General features: G+C 34.3%; 1 protein-coding gene and 1 non-coding gene across 4 annotated transcripts in view; both read right to left on the bottom strand.

The window, feature by feature from the left end:
- Nucleotides 1-21404, bottom strand: part of Gls (glutaminase) — a 72706-nt gene that overhangs the window by 32057 nt on the left and 19245 nt on the right. For 2 of the 3 annotated variants that reach the window (XM_045147897.1, XM_045147899.1), the window contains exons 4-11: nucleotides 20533-20662; nucleotides 18992-19071; nucleotides 15762-15925; nucleotides 13531-13589; nucleotides 6035-6067; nucleotides 5890-5948; nucleotides 3143-3209; nucleotides 2341-2391 (exon numbers count right to left, since the gene is read on the bottom strand). In XM_045147897.1, the coding sequence (XP_045003832.1) occupies nucleotides 2341-2391; nucleotides 3143-3209; nucleotides 5890-5948; nucleotides 6035-6067; nucleotides 13531-13589; nucleotides 15762-15925; nucleotides 18992-19071; nucleotides 20533-20662 (643 nt within the window). Of the gene's footprint in view, nucleotides 1-2340; nucleotides 2392-3142; nucleotides 3210-5889; nucleotides 5949-6034; nucleotides 6068-6830; nucleotides 6865-7396; nucleotides 8159-13530; nucleotides 13590-15761; nucleotides 15926-18991; nucleotides 19072-20532; nucleotides 20663-21404 lie in introns of those variants that run through there. The other variant, XM_045147900.1, reaches the window with a different exon arrangement.
- LOC123460552 lies at nucleotides 26-125 on the bottom strand. Its single transcript, XR_006637091.1, has one exon. It is a non-coding gene; the product is annotated as a small nucleolar RNA U13 (small nucleolar RNA).

Below are 21404 nucleotides of genomic sequence, written 5' to 3' on the forward strand. Positions count from 1 at the left end.
ACTTTACTCATATTATCTTGTGCTACCTCAAGTGGAAATACGCCAACATGATAAGGTTTGTGAGAGGTACATGTCATATTATGGCATGAACAACCAATCACCACACTTATGAACCAAGAAAGGGTTATACATATTATTTTAATACCGTAGGGAAGAAATAAATATATTAAGACAAAGCAACACACATCAGTCTCATGACAACGAGCTAGTACATGAGAAGTGACCATGAAGGGGAGAAAAGGCTAAGATATCTAACACTCCTATGGCAAAGCCAGCATCTCAATTTACACACTGCCTAGAGAGGCCAAGCAGGAAGAACATTGTAAGACAGCTCTAGTGTGGCTGTTCCCTGAACCCACTATGTGACCCTCTTAGTATTCACTTACTAGTATTTGTGGATATTTATTATAAACAATGTATGTATTATGATAAATTAAAATAAGAGAAAGCCCAGAAAGGATGAAAATTTTGCAGTTAAATAATAAAAATAGTAAAATCAAAGTCTGAGGACTTAATGTAATGGTAGAATGCTTGCTTTGCATGTACAAACCCCTAGTTTCAAACCTCAGTACTACAAAAGTAGTATCAGTAATAGAAGCAATTTACCACATCAAACCCAAAATTACCCCTAAAACTTAAGTCCTAGCACCTCCAGCTGCTACAGCCAATGAACTCCAGAGGCACGTGTCACTGTGCATCTGGCTGTATGTGGGTACTGGGGAATCACACCTGGGTTGTTAGGCTTTGCAGGTAAGTGACTTAACTGCTGAACCATCTCTCCAGCCCAACTTCCATAATTTTAATTAACAGCAAACAAAATAGGGAGAAAAAACTGTGTGTGGGCAAGCTAGTCTGGCAAACACTGTGGTGAACAAAAAACCCTCAAACAAGATGGCAAGTGTAAGCATACTCAGGATTGTCCTCTGACCACCCTGTAAGTGCCATGGCACACACTTGAGACACACATTACCTGCCTCCCCTCCCCCCATAAAAAGCTTTTCTGGTGATGTTTGAGTGTAAGTGACCCTCGAAGACTCAGGCCTTTGTTATTACGCTAGATTAAGCTTTCTACTTAGCCCCCAGTTGGTGGGGGATCTGAGAGAACGAGCCTTCCTAGAGATGTGTTGCTGGGGTTGGGTTTGATGAATCACGTTCAGAGCCAGAACATGCTTGCTGTTCTCTCTCTACTGTGAATGTGCCTGTGAATCTGTGATGTGGTCAGTCAGCTTCCACCACCATGAGGAAGCTTCCCCTTGAAACCGTTACAACTGAAATAAACCACATCTCCCATACAATGCTTCTGGTTGAGTGTCCCAGCAATGAGAATGCAGCTGCTACACTTAGCTACAAGTAGCATCTGTTAAAAAAAAAAAAAAAAGCCAGACATGGTGGCACACACCTTTAATCCCAGCACTTGGGAGGAAGTGGTAGGAGGAACACTGCAAGTTGGTTCAAGGCCACCCTGAGATGACATAGTGAATTCCAGACATAGTGAATTTCAAATCAGCCTAGGCTAGAGGTGAGACCCTGGCCCCCATCTCCCCCAAAAAGAATAACACCTCCATAGCTGTCACTTGATTTTTGCATTGAAAAACAGAAATTCCACAACAGATTAGTAAGCACTTAAACCACAGAAAATTTCTATCTGCTAGGGAACAAATAAAAGTTATCATATAGAAGGGTAAAATGCTACATTTCATGTGTTTTTTTTTTTTTTAAGGATTCAAGTTCATACATATCACGACATGTTATTTTCAGTGTAATCAAGTCCATTGCTAGATAATGAAACCTGGGCTCAACACATGAAGTTAGATCATATGACTAACAGGTGGGAAAGGCTAGAGCTTGAATTTTGAGAGGTCTACATAAGGCAAATTTTATATTGGCAGTTCCCTGACACCCATGAATACTGAGTACAGAGAAACACCATACCACATGACATGGAAGGAATGTGCTAAGCAGTTACTCTAAGCACCAATTAAGCCAGCACAGAGAAAATCACAAAGATTACAAAAGAAAGCAAGTCAGCTGGGAAAACTGACACTTTCAAAAGCTGAACACAAGCCTTCAGATAAAGAAACAAATAGCTTTCCCCCAGCAAAAATAATAAAGCTAAGAATCAGAGTTCAGTTTATAACCAGGAGAAACCAATTCCTAGAATTTTGTATCATCTTTCATAAATGTTTTCAGGCACTTTTCCCAGTTTCATTCCAAGGTGTGAATTTTTAGGAGATAAAAGTTGCATTTCCTCATGGCCTAGAGTCATGGCTTCAGAGTCTTCCATATTTTCCAAACTTTAAAATCCCCATTTATATCATTCATACAATAAGAAAAGATTACCTGGAAATAGAAATCAAGTATTCCAACCATGTCTGTACCTTCGGGAAAACACTGTAAAAGCAGGAGGGCAATGGAAGATTAAGCAAACAGAAAAAATACACACACAATCAAGATATATCAAGTCTAACTTTAAAAAGTACCACAATCTTTCATTTTGAGAACTAGTATAGACCCCACTAAAGGGCAAAAGCATAAAATAAGGAATGCAGCAAAAATTTAAATTTGAATTTGGCAATGATAAACTTATTCATAACTCATAGAGCAAGTTAGTGGACCAGTCATTTAGTATTTAAAAAAATAAGGGCTGGAGAGATGGCTTAGCGGTTAAGCGCTTGCCTGTGAAGCCTAAGGACCCCGGTTCGAGGCTCGGTTCCCCAGGTCCCACGTTAGCCAGATGCACAAGGGGGTGCATGCGTCTGGAGTTCGTTTGCAGAGGATGGAAGCCCTGGCGCGCCCATTCTCTCTCTCTCCCTCTATCTGTCTTTCTCTCTGTGTCTGTCGCTCTCAAATAAATTAAAAAAATAATACAATAAAAAAATAAAACCAAGGCTCATTAATAATGTCATATTTCCTTAAAAATTCAATATTCTTCAAGCAGACTTTGTATTAATATAACTAGGAAAATATTTGAATACTATCAGATGGACACAAATCACTATTAGCATTAATAATTTGTTAATATTAACTCAAAAGTGCTCTGCAAAGATTTTTTTACCTTAAAGTAAAGACCATTAAGTTCTTAGCATGTCATCACAATGTATTAAACAAAATTAATTTGAAATAGAAATAAAAATTTTTAAACCTTCTTTTCTTTTAAGTAATATCCTATTGCAAAATTGCGGTCTCCACTTTCTCTTTCAGACTGAAACCTAAAAGGAAAAAAAAAAAAATACAAAATCACTTTACTTTCTCTAACAGCCTGATTGTTCTTTAGTTTAACTTGTTCTTTTGTTTAACAAAGTATATTAAGAATAAAGAACATTGAACTAAGAGGGATGCTGAGCTCAATTCTATCAACAGGCTAGTTATAGACTTGGGTCATATATCTTTAATGGATAAATCCCAATGTTCTCAGCTACCAAAGTACTGAAATGAACCCAGAGCCATTTTAAAACGTCATACTTTACAAACAAAAGGAACAAATATAAAAATGCCCAAACATTCCATTATTAAAATATATTGAAAACTTGCAGAACCCCCAAAATACAATCAACTGTTAATCGGAACTGATAGAAATTTCAGGGTAGGTCCATATAAAATTAATCCTATCAGACTCACTGGATTAACAGTGTCAAATTCCGTAAGGTAATAACAAAGTTACAAAAAATATGAAAGGTAGACAGAACTCAGTGCCAACAGCAAAGACTGATATGTGAAGGAAATGGTACATGGGTAAGAATGGACGAACAGCAAACTAGCAGAGGCTAGGACCAAACTTTTAAAAATAAGCACCAAAACAAAAATTGAAAGCTTCACCTTGTCAGATCTTTATTGATATCAGTCTGGCAAAGTGAAAGAGAAATGTGAGTGATGTAGAAAATGACTGAGATGTGAGCTAAGGAGAGCCTGAAGTTAAGCTGTGGTGACAGGCATGGACATGCAAGCATTTGGTTAAGTCCTTCAAACTCATGGAAGCATGAAAGACAGGGTGATGGCTGGCACAAAGCCTGGAGTCTAACATGGCTGCAGAGAGGAGGATCACCCAAGGGACAGGGGTCCCTAGGGAGGTCTGAAAAGAAATAAGAAGTTTTATGTATATCAACTGATTTGTACTACATTTGAGATCAACCTATGAGGGCAGGCGCCTGCCAACAGTAGATGAAACACAGTACATTAAAGAGTTCGGTTTCTGTACATTTTAACACTTGTATGGTCAGAAAAATCAAAATGGATATTGTAAAATTCTTAACTCTCGCTTTCCAGTGTTCAGGACAGAATTCAGGGCCTCAGGCATGCTGGACAACTGTTCTATCACTGAACTGTAGTCCCAGACCCTATTTTTATTTTCTATTTTGAGTCAGGGCCTTGCTAAATTGTCCAGGCTGGACCTAAATTCCTCTACAGCCTGGACACACATTTAACTTGCCATTTTCATCCCTATTTTCTGAATAACTGGGATTTTAGAACTGTCTATACCACCAGGTCCAACTTGCCATACTTAAAGAAAAAAAAAATCAACAACAAATCTTTTATTGAATGCACAGAAAAATGCCATATACAATTTGTACAAGTCTTCTTGGAAAAGACAGTCAAGGCTGATGAGCAGTAGAACTAGTAGATGTAATGGCCAAAAAACCTAATTATTTTTACCATCTTGTTCTTCAAAGAAAGTTTTCTTATACCTATAAGTGGTGTGAACTCGTCAAAATAAATAAACTAACAAAAACAAACAAAAAAAGCACCAAAACTTTGAAGAAACTTTTAAGGCAATGGTATAGAGCAGGGGGATTATTCTATTGTAAACAGACAAAAATAACAGTGAAATATGTCTGAATTTGACTAGCTCCTAAACTATACACACACACACACACACACACACACACACACACACACACACACACACACACGCCATAAAAGCTGCGAAAGGCATTCAAAAGCCAATTGGGGACATTCACATATATTATTAATAATATGTTTTAAAAATTGTTAGCACTCAAGCTGGGTGTAGTGGCACAGGTCTTTAATCCCAGCACTCAGGAAGCAGAGGAGGGAGGATTGCTGTGAGTTCAAGGCCACCCTGAGATTACATAGTGAATTCCAGGTCAGCCTGGACGAGGGTGAAACTTACCTTGAAAAACAAAACAAAACAACAGCAACAACAAAATACTGTTAACACTCTTAAGTATGTTATTGGTAATGTAGCATGTAGGCTAGGATATGTATGATGCTGGGTGCTTTAAAGGTGAAGTGCAATGATGCCTTCAACACAACTTCACGTAATTCTGAAAAAACCTGGGTACAACTATAGTTACATATATGTATATACAGGTGTGCAGACATATACATATTTTAGCTATCTAGAAAGAAAGGAAAGACAAGACAAATTATTAAGAGACTGAATATAGGTTTTAAAACAAGTTATCCCTTGTATATTCTTTCAACTTTTCTACAGACTATAAATTTGAATATAAAAAAAATTGAAGTAAAAAGTCAAGTTATCCAGGCACAGATAGATAAGGTTAGGATATATTATAAAGAACAAATTGAATAAATGCAGAAATTTGAGATAAATTTCTGGATTCTTCTGGTTCTATGACTAGCTATGTAGCCTTTATTAAAACGATCTGAACTGTATTTAAATGTTCCTATCAGATAATTTAAAAATCATTCATTTCCTGTGATGACCAAATTTCAAGTATTTACTTATTCACTGAAGTCGGAAGACAGTAAGGGGGAACCATATGACTTCTAACAAATATTCTGAATACATCTGCATGTGTATATATGAAAAGTAACAAAACAGCATAGAAAATATAATTCTGTAATTTATTTTTTTTTTATTATTAAGTCTGGTCAACTATAAAAGTTCAAGTCACAAATTGCACTCACGTAGCATTACTGAATCCAACATATTCATTACCAGCCATCTTATTCAAAAACTGCATCACCTATAAACCAAAATTCAAGGTATTAGTAACTAAACACCAAATCCTTAACGAATAAAGCATGAAATAGATTTCAACATTGTACTTACATAGTCAAATTTCTCAGCATTATTTACTCCTTGCTACAAATAAATAAGAGACATGACAATGTTAATATAGACACTAGTATGGTTCAGTTTCAAGCTAATGTAATACAAAAATTCAAGTAACTACCATTATCATTAATACACTTGCATTAGTACTTTTACATCTAGGAGATCCTCCTAAGGTAATTTAATATTTAAACTTTTATACATGTTAACATACATATGTTGAGAAAAAAATTAAAATTACAAAGGGAATGCTTTATTTTAAGTATATATTTATTTAGCCCAAAGTCACAGAATACAAGTTACTTTGAAAATCCCTTATCTTTCAATCTGCTAAAATGTATTATTTTCATTTTTAAGAACTTAAAATAAAGTTCACCCTTAAATAAGAATTAAGAATATATGAATCTTAATTTTTAAATTAAGAACAATCTATTACAAAATAAGCCCTCAAACTAATATTAATTGAGTTAGAAAAATGAGTTCTACTACAAAACTGATTGTTCTTTTTATAAGCTCTACTGTGTCTGCCACTCTAGGTACATTTGACTAGTATAGACAAAGCTCTACCCTTGGCATCTCTCCCTTTTCATAACAATATTTGGACAAAAAAACCCACATATTTCATTGTCTCCAAAAAATGTAGCTCCAATTGTATTTAGCATTATGCCAAATCAGAGTGTGGAGGATGTATTGTTTCATCACTTCTATTTCTGACATGTCATCTACAAGTGTCATTAGGAAAAAAACCTATGCAATGTAGATCAGTTCAAGTAGCCAAATGGTTTCATTTTACCTCGACGAAGTTTACAAAGCAGTAAGTTGTAGATCTGAAATCAAACGTATTAATTGGTGATATGCACCCAATAGAAACAATACATCTCTAACTTCTAAAACAGGATTCAGATAAAATAATTTTATGACCAATTTTAAAAGCAAATTATTTAACTTCTACACTCAAAATTCCTAAGCATAATACCTTAAAATATTGTTATGGAGCAAAATCCATTGCAGAGTATTATCTAGCTGAATAAAAGCCATGTTCATTTGCCATTATATGAGATTAGTTTATGGCCAATAACATATCAAGTCCTACAAATCAACACATTTAAGAAAAATGTGCCGCCACAAATATACAACCAGTAAATGGAAGGAACATCACACTATTTCATCAAAATTAGACATTAGCAAAATTTAAGTGATGGTAATTTAGCGACAACTAGATTGTAATCCCTATGTACACAATTTCTCTAAAATATTCTGTGACATATTTTAAGCTTTCTTATACCAGAATTCAAAATGTAGAAATGTAACTCTCCAAAGCTGTTCAATGAAAAATAATTAAAAGAAGAAATTACCAACTTCATTGAACGGTTGCAGTTGTCAAAATATTCCATAGATCCTAATGCTGTAAAATATGTAACAACATTTAAGCCACAAAACCTTTTTACCTTAGAAGCATAAAGAAAAAGAAGGAAAAGAAAAAAAAATAGCCACTTTTGGAAAAGGATGTCAGTATTTGTACTGGAATGTAACGTGGATAATTACTTGTTATACAATTAATCAATGTAAAATAAACAAGTTATACTGTACTTTCATCCCCTGACCTTTGCTGTACCCTGTAAAACTAACACAAGTTTCCCTTGCTAAGCTGTCAAATTTAATATAAAGAAAAACAAAAAGCAATTCAACTCTAAATTATGGTAACATGCTTCATCTATTTTTGTGGCTTACTAAATTATAAAGTTTAATTGTTTTGCTTTTAAGTTGTTTTTAAGAAAAAAACCAGTATTTATTAAATCATTTTTATTCGATGCTATATATTTTGTTAGGCTGCTTTTAAATGTCTTAGGCATATTTAGGTTAATAGGGAAAAATAAAACACGGAATGATTATGTGAACTAAAGTGTTATCTCTTTCCAAACTTCCCCATTTAAATGTACAGGCAACAGATTAATTAATGGAAATGACATTTGGCTTAAATCACTAAGATATTTGCTACTGTATCTCTTGAAAAATTCCTGTAACTCAGAGATAGATAGCATCTAATCATCATCAGGTTGTTATTTTTAATTTTGAAAATCTTACACTAATAAGCTTCTTTACATAACGCTTAGGAAAAAAAACTACACATACAACTTAAAGTAAATGTGCTCTCCCCAAGAAAAGAAAGACCAAACAGATAATCAACTGTTCAGGAGTAGCATGGTGGAAGGGGCTGAAGCAGATACTATAGTAACCACAGCTGGAAGAGGCAAGGGGGGAAGGAGGGCAGTTATTCTATTCTGCCTATTTTGTTTATATTTAAACTTTTCATTGCAAAATGTTGGTGTTAATTTATTAATAATTTTCCACATTATTTTGCAAGATTGTATTTGTGAGCATTTTTCATCTTAAAATCATAATTGTAGATGATATACTAATTGGTATTTAATACTATAATCAATGTGGTTAAGATTCTCTTCCTGTTTAAATTTTTACAGATGCATGTGAAAACGTGCTTACAGTAGATGAGTAGATTAAAATAGAAGAGATTTTGTTACAGCAATTGTCATTCAGTTCTTTATGTGGACCTCATCACAAGCCAAAGTCACATTGTAATCTATCCTCAAATATCACAGCAATGCTCCTATTACCTGACTTATTTAAGCTCTGCATCATTTTTGTTGATAACCTCAAACTGCAAACAATCTAGTATATACAACAGAATTTATTATCAGTTATTAACACAATTCACATTTTCAATACCACTCGCTTCAGGACTTCAAAATACTGTCTTTTGTTGGCACCCACAAAGTTGTACAAGCTGAAGCAGTGCACCCTTTCTTGTGGAAAATGGAAGCTGCCTACATCAAAAGACAATTAGTTTTCTAACTGGAAACACACCTGGAAATTAACGCTCTTTAACTGTCACTGCCTACTCCTGTATTCCGCATGTACCTAGGGACATTTTATCTAGTTTCAACAATGCAACACAAATATTATTTGTATTAATGTAATTCTGAAAAATTTACAAAAGTTGCAGTAAACACAATAGGAATGTTTTTTAAAACTAAATTGGGAAAATATATTTACTATAATTTCTAATCCACTCACCTCACCAAATGTCTTATAAAAACAAGTAGGTTGTTTGTTAGTAAAAGGTAAAAAGATCTTGATGTAAGAAAGTTGGACAAATTTATCTTCTACAACCATGCTTTTTAAGTTACAGAATTTACATTTTTTGAAGAAAAGTGTAAATAAGTCAAAACGAAAATGCACTGAGTTTTAACAAGAATAAACTGCTAGAGTATTTTATACTCTATCTTTATAACATATTCATGAATTAATTCACATAATTATCAAGAAAAACACCTGCCAAAATAACTCATTTAAAAACTGCATTAATAAGAGTTATTTTAAACTTAGTTGATTCTATTCATAAAAAGGAGGCTTGCAAGCTAATGAAAAAGGTAACTGAAAATGATTTTACAAGTGTTCTTGGGTTAGATCATGCGACAGAACATCTTTCAAAGCTGAATAGTACTAATATTAAAAACTAAAAATAGATTAAACTGGTAAAAAATAATGTTGTTATAGGCCCAGTATTTTTACAGACTGACCTGAAATATATAAAGTAACAAAACATGAATTCAGTTGGCAAAAAAACCTTTCCCTTCATTAAAAAAAAAAAACCCTCAAATTGTCAGCTAATATAACCCTGAAGTAAACAAACTAATAAATATACTCCTATCTTCCACCAATGTGCCCAGTCCAGGCATCAAGACTGCTAACATGAACAAACAGAGCATTATATGCATGTTAACATTTGTCATGAGTTTTCATTTAGTATGATTAACTGTTTAGAAAGAAAAAGGTAAGACCTCACCTATTTTCAATTAAAAAATATTGCTGATTAAAAATAAAAATCAAACTTCAAGTAATAAAATCTGAAAACTACCAGTGGAATGGAAATAAACATAGAAGATCATATAGCTTACTCTGTTTCTAAAATCAAGTCAGGACTGACAATTATTCTGCAGCATATTGCCCTCATTATCCTACCTAACCCTAAGTCACCCAACTTTACACTACAACTGAAAAAGTAATGTACACATGTGAATAATGCTGTTTCATCTAAACATAAATGTTCCTTTCAAATTTTAGTTTTGTTCTTTAAATTAAGCAAATCACACATTATCATCATGAAATACAACAGACTGCAACAAAAGTATTCCCTTAAAGTTAGTAAACTGCCATAGAGAAAAAAAACAAAGAAATCAACCCTTATGTTTTTGTAATTATGTGCATTTTAAGTATAAAATGACATTTGTTTTTAAAAAGGTATTTACCTATATAGCTTTGTTTAAAATTTTAAATATTGGAGTTTTCCTATAAGCTTAGTAGTTAAGAATTTATGCAACAGGTTCCTTCTGTCCAAATCCTCCTTTTTTCCACAATCTGCTAATCCTTTTGAACATTTGCTCTGCCTCTTCCCCCATTTCCTGAGGATCACCACCAATCCTACAAGGAAAAAATATCAATACTACAAAATTATGAAATAAAGAGTCTTACTAAAGACTCTACTTAATTTCTGGTTTTTGGGAAGGAGTAACATGAGGAGATTTGTTGCAATGGCACCATAACACAGCCCTAAACTTTGAATGAAAAAAAAAAAACAACCTGCAAACAGCCTTCAGAGTCAACCAAAAGAAGAACTAAGCTAGTAGACATGGTAAAATATTCATGCTGTTGGCACTCAAGTACAAGCTCCTTGGGAAAAGCCTGCTTCCTTATTGATAGCAGGCACTGACTAATGTCCAAAGAATGAACACATATGCCTATAAAAAAGTAAATGCAGCTTTTAAGCCAATAAAACAGTATCTTTCAATACAAGTTAAAAACTGACACAGTATTTATGCTTTTTTAGACAATATATACTAAAATCAATGATGTCACCAAGTGAAATGGCAATCACCTGTGTTAAATATGGCACTGTTAATTTCAATGAACAGAGAGAATATTAAGAGATCAGAGATCTAGATCTATCTCAAAGCCAGATTCTACTGTGGTTACAACCCATCCAATATCACTTTCCTATAACATAAGAAGACTGGGCTCTATTGGCTATGTCTATTACCTCAACTTCTAGTGTTTACCAATTCATAAATATACAAAAGCAGCAGAGACTGCACACAGATATTAAATGCATTTTGAATTTTCTTTAAGAGGTCCTAAGAAAATTTTACTTTTTGGTACATTTAATGTTAAAAGTTGTATCAACCCTCTTCCTCTATTATTTATGAGATCCAGTTAGAAAAAACAGTAACACTTGTGAAACATACTCTGGAAACAAAACAAAAACTCAAAAGTAAGTTTAAATATGAACCTTAAATTTGAACTCTATCCCAAAGTCACTTTCCCACTCTGCCAGGAAATTTTAATGTTTTACAAATTTAAAAACACTGATCGAATTAGCAAATGCAAGGACTCCATGAAGTTTCTGCACTATTGAGCACTGAACTGCATGGATGTTGTCTGCATCACCTTCACTGTTTGTAACGTGGATCGATGTGGTTTATGACTTATGACTGAACATGTAAAGACTTATGAAATGGTGTGATACGACCAGACATGCAGTTCTCACGTGCAATATTTCAGTGTAGCTGAGTAAACACATGACTCAAACAAAATGATTTTTAATTGCATGCAGTTAAGGAAGTCTTCTATTAATCATTTACAGATACCCTCTTTTGAAAACACTACTGGTGTGCCATATTAATCTTTCTCCAATGTAAGAGTACTTAAACTAGGAAACATGGAGCATCTTTAAAGGGCCAGGGAGCCCATTAAAATGTGTGTAATATTATGGTAATTAGATGTTTTTCTGGAAAGATCTGAAAACATTTAAACTATTCTACTCTCTCTTTTTTTTTTTTTTTTAATTTTTCAAGGTAGGGTTTCACCCTAGTCCAGGCTGACCTGGAATTCACTATGTAGTCTTAGTGTGGCCTCTAACTCACAATGGTCCTCCTACCTCTGCTGGGATTAAAGGCATGAGCCACCACAGCCGGCTATTCTACTCTTTTGAAAATCAAGATTTAACACACTGTAGAATTAACTCTCCTCATTTCTGATGTACACTACTTTTCAAATCTGAATTATTAATGAGGCTTTCTCTCATCAAAACATTTACTGTGTTTAATTTTCATGGCCCCTTTACTTGGGTATATGCCATACTACAATGTAAGCTACATAAAGGCAGGACTGTGCCTTGCATGTAAGTACACTATCATTTTCTAAAATAGTATTTTTCCACCTCAGAATAACAACTCTCTTATGCAAAAGTCATGAATAAATAGATGTTACAACAAGAAAAATAAAAACTTTTGCAACCTTTTGTATCTACTTTATTAGTTAGAAGAATTGAGTGAGCCAATGCTTAACAAAAGCATTGCCCTGAAATAAAAACTGTGTTGTTAAAGTAGTAGTCTTTTATTTTAAAATGCATTTATTCCCCTCATGAAGGTATAACACCCATTAAAGTTACAATTCCTGTATACAAAATCGATACATTTTTGTAAATTTGGTCAGGTGTGCAATTTATCCATGAACATTCCTACTGTAGCCAAGGTAACCCGCCCAGTCACCCACGTACAAAAGCCAGGAATTAAGACATTATTTAATCTTGGAATAATAAACAGGCACAAGTTTACTAAAGAAAATTTATAAATGCCCCAAAACAAATGAAAGTTACTTTAATATAGCAACACATAATTATAAATTTAAAATGGAACAATGAGGAAAAAAATCTAATATTGTGTGATAAATGTAAAAATCTACCATATAATAGAACCATTTTGAAATATTTATTTCAAAACATAAGAACTTCCAATTATTAAGGCAATATAAACATTAAAGTCAACACATAATGCAAACATAAGAAAAAGAGCCTAATAATTGGAAGAAGCCTTATTTCATTAATTTATGGCATGATTTAAGTAAAACAAATGAAACAAATTTAAATAAAAATTGTGATTCCAGCTCATGAGAATTAAAGACTACTCAACAGAAATACTTTGTCTTAAACTCAAATTAGTTGAACATTTGCTCCTACATATGCTGATAAAAATTTGCATAGTAAATGTTTTTATTCTTTTAATTCATTCATTCATTCTAGAAGAAGCAAAACAAATAGAAACAAAGAATATTAAAATTTCAAAAAGAAAAACCTCCACATCTAATCAGAAAATGTCTTAAATCTCTACCAAATCTTTAAGTCAAGACGTAACTAATCATTGATTTACAATGAGTCATCTATTTTTCATTCTAACTTTGAAATTATCACATCATTTATTTTTGTAATAAGTAAACAATTTAACTGTAAATAACAAGATTAACTTTTTAATTACAACAGGAAACTTTCTGTAGTCCTATATAAACAAACCAAGATTCATGCTTATGCCTTAGTTATTTTAAACAGTTAAGTACGTTAAAAGGAAATGAAAACATTTTACCTTTATTAATGAAGTCACAACAATTGCTCCAGCATTTACCATAGGATTATGTGGTTTATCTATAAAATATAAAAGCAATAGCATTAATTCAAATGCTTGCTACCATTTTCTTTGATCCATAGGTGCTTTTTGTAGGGGGCATCCTTTGAACACAGTTATATAGCAAGCAAATTCTTCACATCTAAAATTCCATCTTAATAGTCATTTTGTTAAATGTGGATTTATTAGAGTGTACAAAGTTAAAAAAAAATTCAAATTTCCTACTTGTCATTTACTATATGACCTTGGGCAAGTAACAACTTCACTGTTTCCATCTCCCCATCTGTAAATAGCACCTCTGCCAGAGTTGTAATGATTGAATATAAGCTCATGAAATACTATAATTAAGTACTTGAATAATATCACTAACATAAAGATGACTTTTGAAAAAGGCATTATCTGGTGTGTTCCCAATTTTGCTTTGTAAAACGTTTTTGTACTTACGTAAGAATAACCCACTGACACACCGTAGAACAACATACAACTCAAATGATATACATAACGGGACTTGCATTATACTTTCTATGCCTTCTCCATTTCCTAACAGTAAACAGCTTCTATAATTATAGACCATGACATTTCCCTTCCCACCCCCACTTAACCCTCATAAATCCAGCCTCCATCATGTCCCCTCCTCCACTCAATCATTCTCTCTTATTTTGATGTGATCATCTTTTCCTCCTATCATGAAGGTCTGTGTAGGTAGTGCTAGGTACTGCAAGGTCGATATCCAGGTCATTTTGTGTCTGGCAGAATGAATCGTAAGCAGTCCTGCCCTCCCTTTGGATCTTAAAATTCTTTCCTCCACCTCTTGTGCAATGGACCCTGAGCCCTGGAAGGTGTGATAGAGAAGTCAGTGCTGAACACTCCATCCTGACAGCAAACTTTTAAGTTCATCCTTAATCCTACCTCTTCTGACTAAGATATGTAGAATTTTCAAAGTGTAACTGTGGTGGTTTGATTCAGATGTCCCTCATAAACTTAGGTGTTCTGAATGCTAGATTCCCTCCTGATGGAAATTAACGCCTCCTGGAGGCAATGTATTGTTATGGGTAGGCTTATGGGTGTTATAGCCAGTTTCCCTGTGTCAATGTTTAGCACACTCTCCTATTCCTGTTGTCTACCTTATGTGGGCCAGGGGGTGATGTCCACCCTCTGCTCATGCCATCGTTTCCCCTGCCTACATGGAGCTTCCCCCTCGAGCCTGTCAGTCAAAATAAACCTGTTTTCCCCACAAGCTGTTCTTGGTGATTTCTATCAGCATTGTGAACCTGACTGCAATAACTGATTACATTCCCATTATTGCGTAGAAAAAATAACAGCACAAAACTCTATGGAGAGTAGAAATTTCTATGTAAAAACATACTTCCATTCCATCAGGGGTGGTGGAGCGCATTTATAATCTCAGCATTAGGGAACAGATGGATCTGGAGTTCAAGGCCAGCTAAAGCTACATAAGACCCTACCTCAAAGAACCAAAAAGCATTATTTCTACTTGTGACAGAGATTTACTTCTTCATGAATAAGCTCCTACCTAACCTGTTAAAGCTAGCACAGCATGGTAAGATGTCCATGGAATGGAATATTACATATAGGATTAAAGGAAAAACAGATAAACCTTTAAAACATTAAGCTGGGGCCAGGAGATGGTTCAGTGGTTAAAGATGCTTGCTTGCAAATCCTGCTGACCTGGAGTCAATTCCCCTGTACCCATGTATTCCTTGTAGGTGGCTATAAAGTGAAGTTCTGTCCTTTGTTTTTTAAATTATTGTTTTTATTTAAACATGAGTTCTCACTTAAAGCGATGTTCTTTTCTTTTTTTTAGTTTAAAAAAGTCAGATTCTCATGTAGCCCAGTCGCCTCTCAAACTTGTGACATAACTTGAACCCTGAGCTCTTGTCCCTCCCTCCTCCTGAGTGCGGGCTGGGATTTGCAGGTGTGCTGCTATGATGCCCACTGCGGAACTGTTATTCCTTGCTCTCATGCCCTACTCCACTCCCTTGTGCCATGAGATGACTGCAATAATCACTGTTTTTTTTAAGCAAGTGATTAAATTATGTCATAGATTTCATAGAAATCCCTTGGCAAATTTTAAAAAAGGAGAAACTAATTTTCTTCTGTAAGTTTTAATTACATAGCTTTATATAGAGAAATGAGATTTTTTTCCCAACCAATTTGTAGGTAATTCTTACCATCTTCATTTAAAAACAGTTTGTTGAATCTTAATCCACTTGGCTCTTTCCCAACATAACGGTGCACATACTCAGTTCCAAGATCATTAACAGCAATGGCATACTTCAAAGGTTTTACACAAGACTGAAGACAAAAGGGAACTTTGGTATCTCCAATAGAATGCCTATTAAAAGTAGGTTAAAAAAAATAATTAAGATTGTTCACTGTACGATTGTACCTGCTCTTTTGACATGTTGATTGCAATTTGTAAAAACGTTTTCCCATACATGAAATGTTGCTTGCATATTAAATACATTTAAGAACACTACAGAAACTGGCAAATAGCTTATAATACTCAATAGAAAAACAGTTCTAAACCAGGTATGTGAAAATCTTTCTTTGAGAAAAAGGGTATCAAATAGCCCTCCTTATTCCTACCTGTATTCATTCAATTGTACAGTGAACTAAGCCTTTTAGAAATTAATTTTTAAAAATCATAACCTTAAGTCATGGTTTAACCATGGCTAGTTTAAAAGTTAACAGAGCTCAGTTTAGATTCAACACTGTTCTCTAACACCCTGTCTTAGAAGTGCCTTATCTCGTGAGCCACCTCTACTACCAATTCCCATTAGAAGAAGTGGCCACTAATTTCATAAGACTCACAGAGCTGACAGTAAGAGTCATCATTATTATACATATAAACAAAAATCTACTCTCTTCATCATGTACCTTAGATGTGGAAATGAAATAAATCTGGCTAACCCAATTTTAACCAAGCCTCAGAAGGGTAGAGACCTTCATATTAATTTACCATTATATATTAGGTACTCTAAACAAGCCCCAATAAATCACAGGTGCTACTTCAATTCATGGCAAAAACCACAGTGAAATTGTACCCTTTTAATTACTACCCCAGGCAGAGGTGAACAGAGACTTCAGAAGTCAAGAACATTAAGCCACCTTGCTTCAGTGAGTAATATAGACTATAAATACATATTATGTATAGTATAGCATATATATCCTAACAAATGTATGCTTACGTCAACTGTAACTCTTGACAGTACTTTTAATGATTTAAGTATATTTTGTTACATCTTAATTTAAAAATATATGCATATTCTAGATCCAAAGTCAACTTTCAGACTCCTTTACATTAAAAAACTAGAAAACAGAAAATGTTTTGACTGAAATCATGTGTATGCATTCCATGTAATTTTCTCCAAATTAAAAAAAAAAAACAAAACTGTCATTGCATGATAAATAATTACTCAACAAGTAAAAATGGAAATCTTACTCCCTACTGGAATTTGCTCCATGGATAAAAGCCATGTCATCTCATTTCTTTGTATCCTTTGATAGTGCTGAACACTTAATTCAACACAGTGTTTCATACATCTTATGGGCCCAAATGAGAGTCAGAGCCTGTAACAAGGAAAAGCAGAATAGACTAGACATAGAGAGGAACCCAGGTGTTTATGTCAACCATGGGCCTCAGACTCCTTATCTTCAAAGGAAATGGCTAAACTGTATGCTTTTTTATTGTTAAGTACTTGAGGAAAATTACAAAAGTAAAAAACAAACAAACAAAAAAAAAAACACTTCAAATGAAAATAGACAAGATCAAAATTTCAAATAGGTGGAAAAGGTTTTATAAGCCTCATAAAGCTGACACTTATCTATTAGTCATCATTATTACTATGCAGATAAATTACTCTCCTCGTACCACCCAGTTATAGCTGAATAGATGTGGAAATGGAAAGTAAGACCCAAATTAAATTCCTATGATTCAGTGTTAAAAAAAAAAAAATTGAGGTAGGGCCAGGCATGGTGGCACATTCCTATAATCCCAGTACTCACAGGCAGAGGCATGAGGATGGCAAGCTCAAGGCCAGCCTTGGCTACAAAATAAGTTCCAGACAAGCGTGGAATAAATACAATGGAGAGATCTAGTCTTTAAGTAAATAAAGAAAAATTTTAAAGGATAAAAATATAAAATGAAGATATATATCATAGGAGTAGTATATAATTTTATATTAAGTTGTATTTTAATTTTAAAATTAAATAACAATAAAAAATATACTTCTAAGTTAAAACTTTCAGTGGGAAAAATACTGATATTTTTTCTTTCATGGCATTTAAAAAAAAATTTAATTTGTTTGAGAGCAACAGACAGAGAGAGAAAGAGGCAGATAAAGAATGGGCGTGCCAGGGCCTCCAGCCACTGCAAATGAATTCCAGACGCATGCACCCCCTTGTGCATCTGGCTAACGTGGGTCCTGGGGAATTGAGCCTGGAACTGGGGTCCTTAGGCTTCACAGGCAAGTGCTTAACCACTAAGCCATCTCTCCAGCCCTCATGACATATCTTTTGACAAAACCAAACTAAAATATGATAATAAACCTTTACAACTAACTTTCCTATAATCATTCTTAAAAAAATATTCCAGAATTTAACCATGTTTCCAAGGGTTTTAGACATAGCATTCTCTTGAATATGCCCTTTATATCTCACTATCCTTACAATTCTATGAGGACCCTCACTTGTTAGCACTTGGGCCTGTAATATGAAGATTTCCCAAGTATGGTTTTCATGCACTCATCAAAATCCTGTGATTTGCAACTCACTTTCACTTTGCAAATGACTGATAATGATAAAGGTTAATGGATCATGGTCTTTTATGAGAGTGATATCAGGAACAAGAGGAACAAAGATAATACGAGCAACCAAAGATAACCTGAAAATGAAGACAACTTTAATTAGTGGTCAGTTCATTAAAGAACAATGTCATGTTTGAATAAGCCTTAAGTCTTCTTTCCTTAAACAAATACATAACTGTACATTAACTGTAGGTACTTGTCTAAAATTCAGATGAAAACTGAAATAAGGACAGCAGGCACAGTGGGACATACGTATCATAGCATTTGGGAAGCAGAGACAGAAGGATCAGGAGCTTATGGCCAGCCATAGCTACAAAACAAGTTCAAGGCTTGGGCTATATGAAGCCAATTCCAAAATAAAACAAAACCCAAACAACCAAGAATGCAATGCCTTCAAAAAAACACACACACAATAAAAATTACAAGTTTAGTTAAGGCATCTTATTAAAATCTATACTCATTTACCTCCTTGAAACTGTCATGTTAATATGGATTTACATTTTAAAAGATGTACCTTTCTATCTCATGCTTACTTTTACAAAGTCTAAATTTAAGGTTTAATGTTGGGTTTCAAAGATTTAAAATGAACTTACCTCTGTCCATCTACTGTACAAACAGATACACCCCACAAATCAGGACTGAACTTGGCTAGCTGAGGAATATAATCTGCAACCTATTGAAAATATTGGAAAGAAATTAAATACCATATAGGCATGATCTTCTACCAAATAATGTCTTAGCTTCTACTAGTAACTTGTAAGATTCAGGAGGCCTTGCAGTCTTGTCTATTATACAAATATTTACAACAGTTTGATTTCCAAAGCATTCTTCCTTCAGTAGGAAAACAAAAAACAAAACAGATTCTAGGCTGGAGATGGTTCAGTAGTTAAGTGTACCTCCTTTGCAGGTACGAGACTGCCAGGGTTTAAAATGCTTTATCCCATGTATACAGCTAGGGATGGCCACCCATGCTTGTTATCCCCACCCCTGCAAAGAAGCAGAGACCATCATGGAAGCCCACAAGCTCCAGAATCAATTAGAGACTAAGACAAGATCTGTGGGTATAAAGTGATGGAGTGGGACACCTGTTTCTCTCCGTACCCACCACAGGTGAGAACACCTCACCACACTAGTGTATGGGGCAATGCAAGGACACATACATGTACATGTACCACGCATGCAAAAATGAGAATAAAAAATTAAAAAGAAGATCTAAAGCAGGAATATAGAATATATTTTTTTGAGTAAAAGAAGCTGGAATAAAATAAAAGCTTTCAACACAGAGATTATATAAAACACTCCCTACTATGATTTAGAGATGAAGGGCTCTGGGAATGAACCCAACACCTGGGGCCTGTACATTCAACCTGCACACCATTATTAACTGGTGATTTTACAGAGCCTTTTTTTTTTGTCTGTGTTTAGAAACAGTATCTCACATACTTCAGGCTGGCCTTGAACTCCTGGTCTTCCTGCCTCTACCTCCGAAGTATTGGAATCACAGGAGTGTGCCATAACATCAGGCTTTCTCAAGAGGATTTTTTACAACTAGAAACATTTCACTTAATGTCCAAGTATATCAGATCTCTAGAAATTCCCAATAACGTTATTTTATTATAAATAAATTGTAAAATTTTATCATTTCCAATTATACTTGGGTTTCACTTTACCCAGGACAATTAAGAGTTAGCTTTATCTAACAATGTATAAACTACAATCACACAGGAAATACCTGCAACTCCACTGAGGAGCATTCCCAACAGAATGGGGGCAGGATGAGGAAAAGAGGGTACCAACACATGATGTATCCGTACAAAACTTCTTTGTGTGTGTGTGTGTGTGTGTGTGTGTGTGTGTGGTTTTTTTTGTTTGTTTGTTTGTTTCCAAGGTAGGGTCTCACTCTAGCCCAGGCTGACCAGGAAATTACTGTGTAGTCTCAGGGTGGCCTTGAACTCACAGTAATCCAATCCTCCCACCTTGGCCTCCTGAGCATTGGGATTAAAGGCATGCACCACTATACCCAGCTTACAATTTCTAAACTAGTAAACAACTATACTGGCTTAGTCTTCACATGAATTGAGTATTTATTAAGTGATCACACTAGGAAATATATATATAAATTCCAAAATATTACCTTTCCTCCAGACTGCTTTTTAGCACTTTCATATAACTCATCGATGTGTGAAGTAAAAGACATAAAGTCAGGAATGACAAATTTTCTTCTAAAGGCTTGTGTCAACAAAACAATGTTGCTTTGAACACATCTGTAGGATAGGAGAAAAAATAGACTGGGTACACCTTTCAATTATTAGTACCTGGCAATAATAGCAATTAGGAGAACATTTATACAAAACATGAATTTATACAAATGAATTCTCTGAATTATACTCTTCCTACATTGCTTTTCCTTTTAGCAGTCTTTTATGTGGTTACTTAACCTGAACAGATTAGAAATTAGATGTACCTAGAAGTATGCCAAATTCTAACATAACAGAAGATTCCGTGAGGTTTAAGTATTAAGACAATCCAAAACAAGTTTCTTACCCAACCACAATGAACACTGAGCATGACATCTAATTAACCAAAACCTGGCCTTCAAGTATCAGGTGTAATCATGTTTACCTTTCAATCAAGTAACTCCAGACATACCCATTTCAGTTCTTATGGAACTACTACTAGTATTTCACAAAAATAAATAAATAAAATAAATATTTTGAATTTAACATACATTTCCTGAGTAACAATTTGCAAATTCTATATTTCTAGGTTTTAAAAAGGGGGAAATCAGCTGAGTGTGGTGGTGCATGCCTTTAATACCAGTACTCAGGAGGCAGAGGTAGAAGGATTGCCATGAAACTACAAAGTGAATTCCAGGTCAGCCTACCGTAGACTGAGACTCTACCTCAAAAACCTAAATAAATAAATAAATAAAAAGGAAAATAAACCAACATAGCTTAGACTGAAGAGTTGTGAAGTATTTGTTAAAATGCACATAAGTAATGACAA

This window comes from Jaculus jaculus, chromosome 4, assembly GCF_020740685.1.
Source record: "Jaculus jaculus isolate mJacJac1 chromosome 4, mJacJac1.mat.Y.cur, whole genome shotgun sequence".
Classification (NCBI taxonomy): domain Eukaryota; kingdom Metazoa; phylum Chordata; class Mammalia; order Rodentia; family Dipodidae; genus Jaculus; species Jaculus jaculus.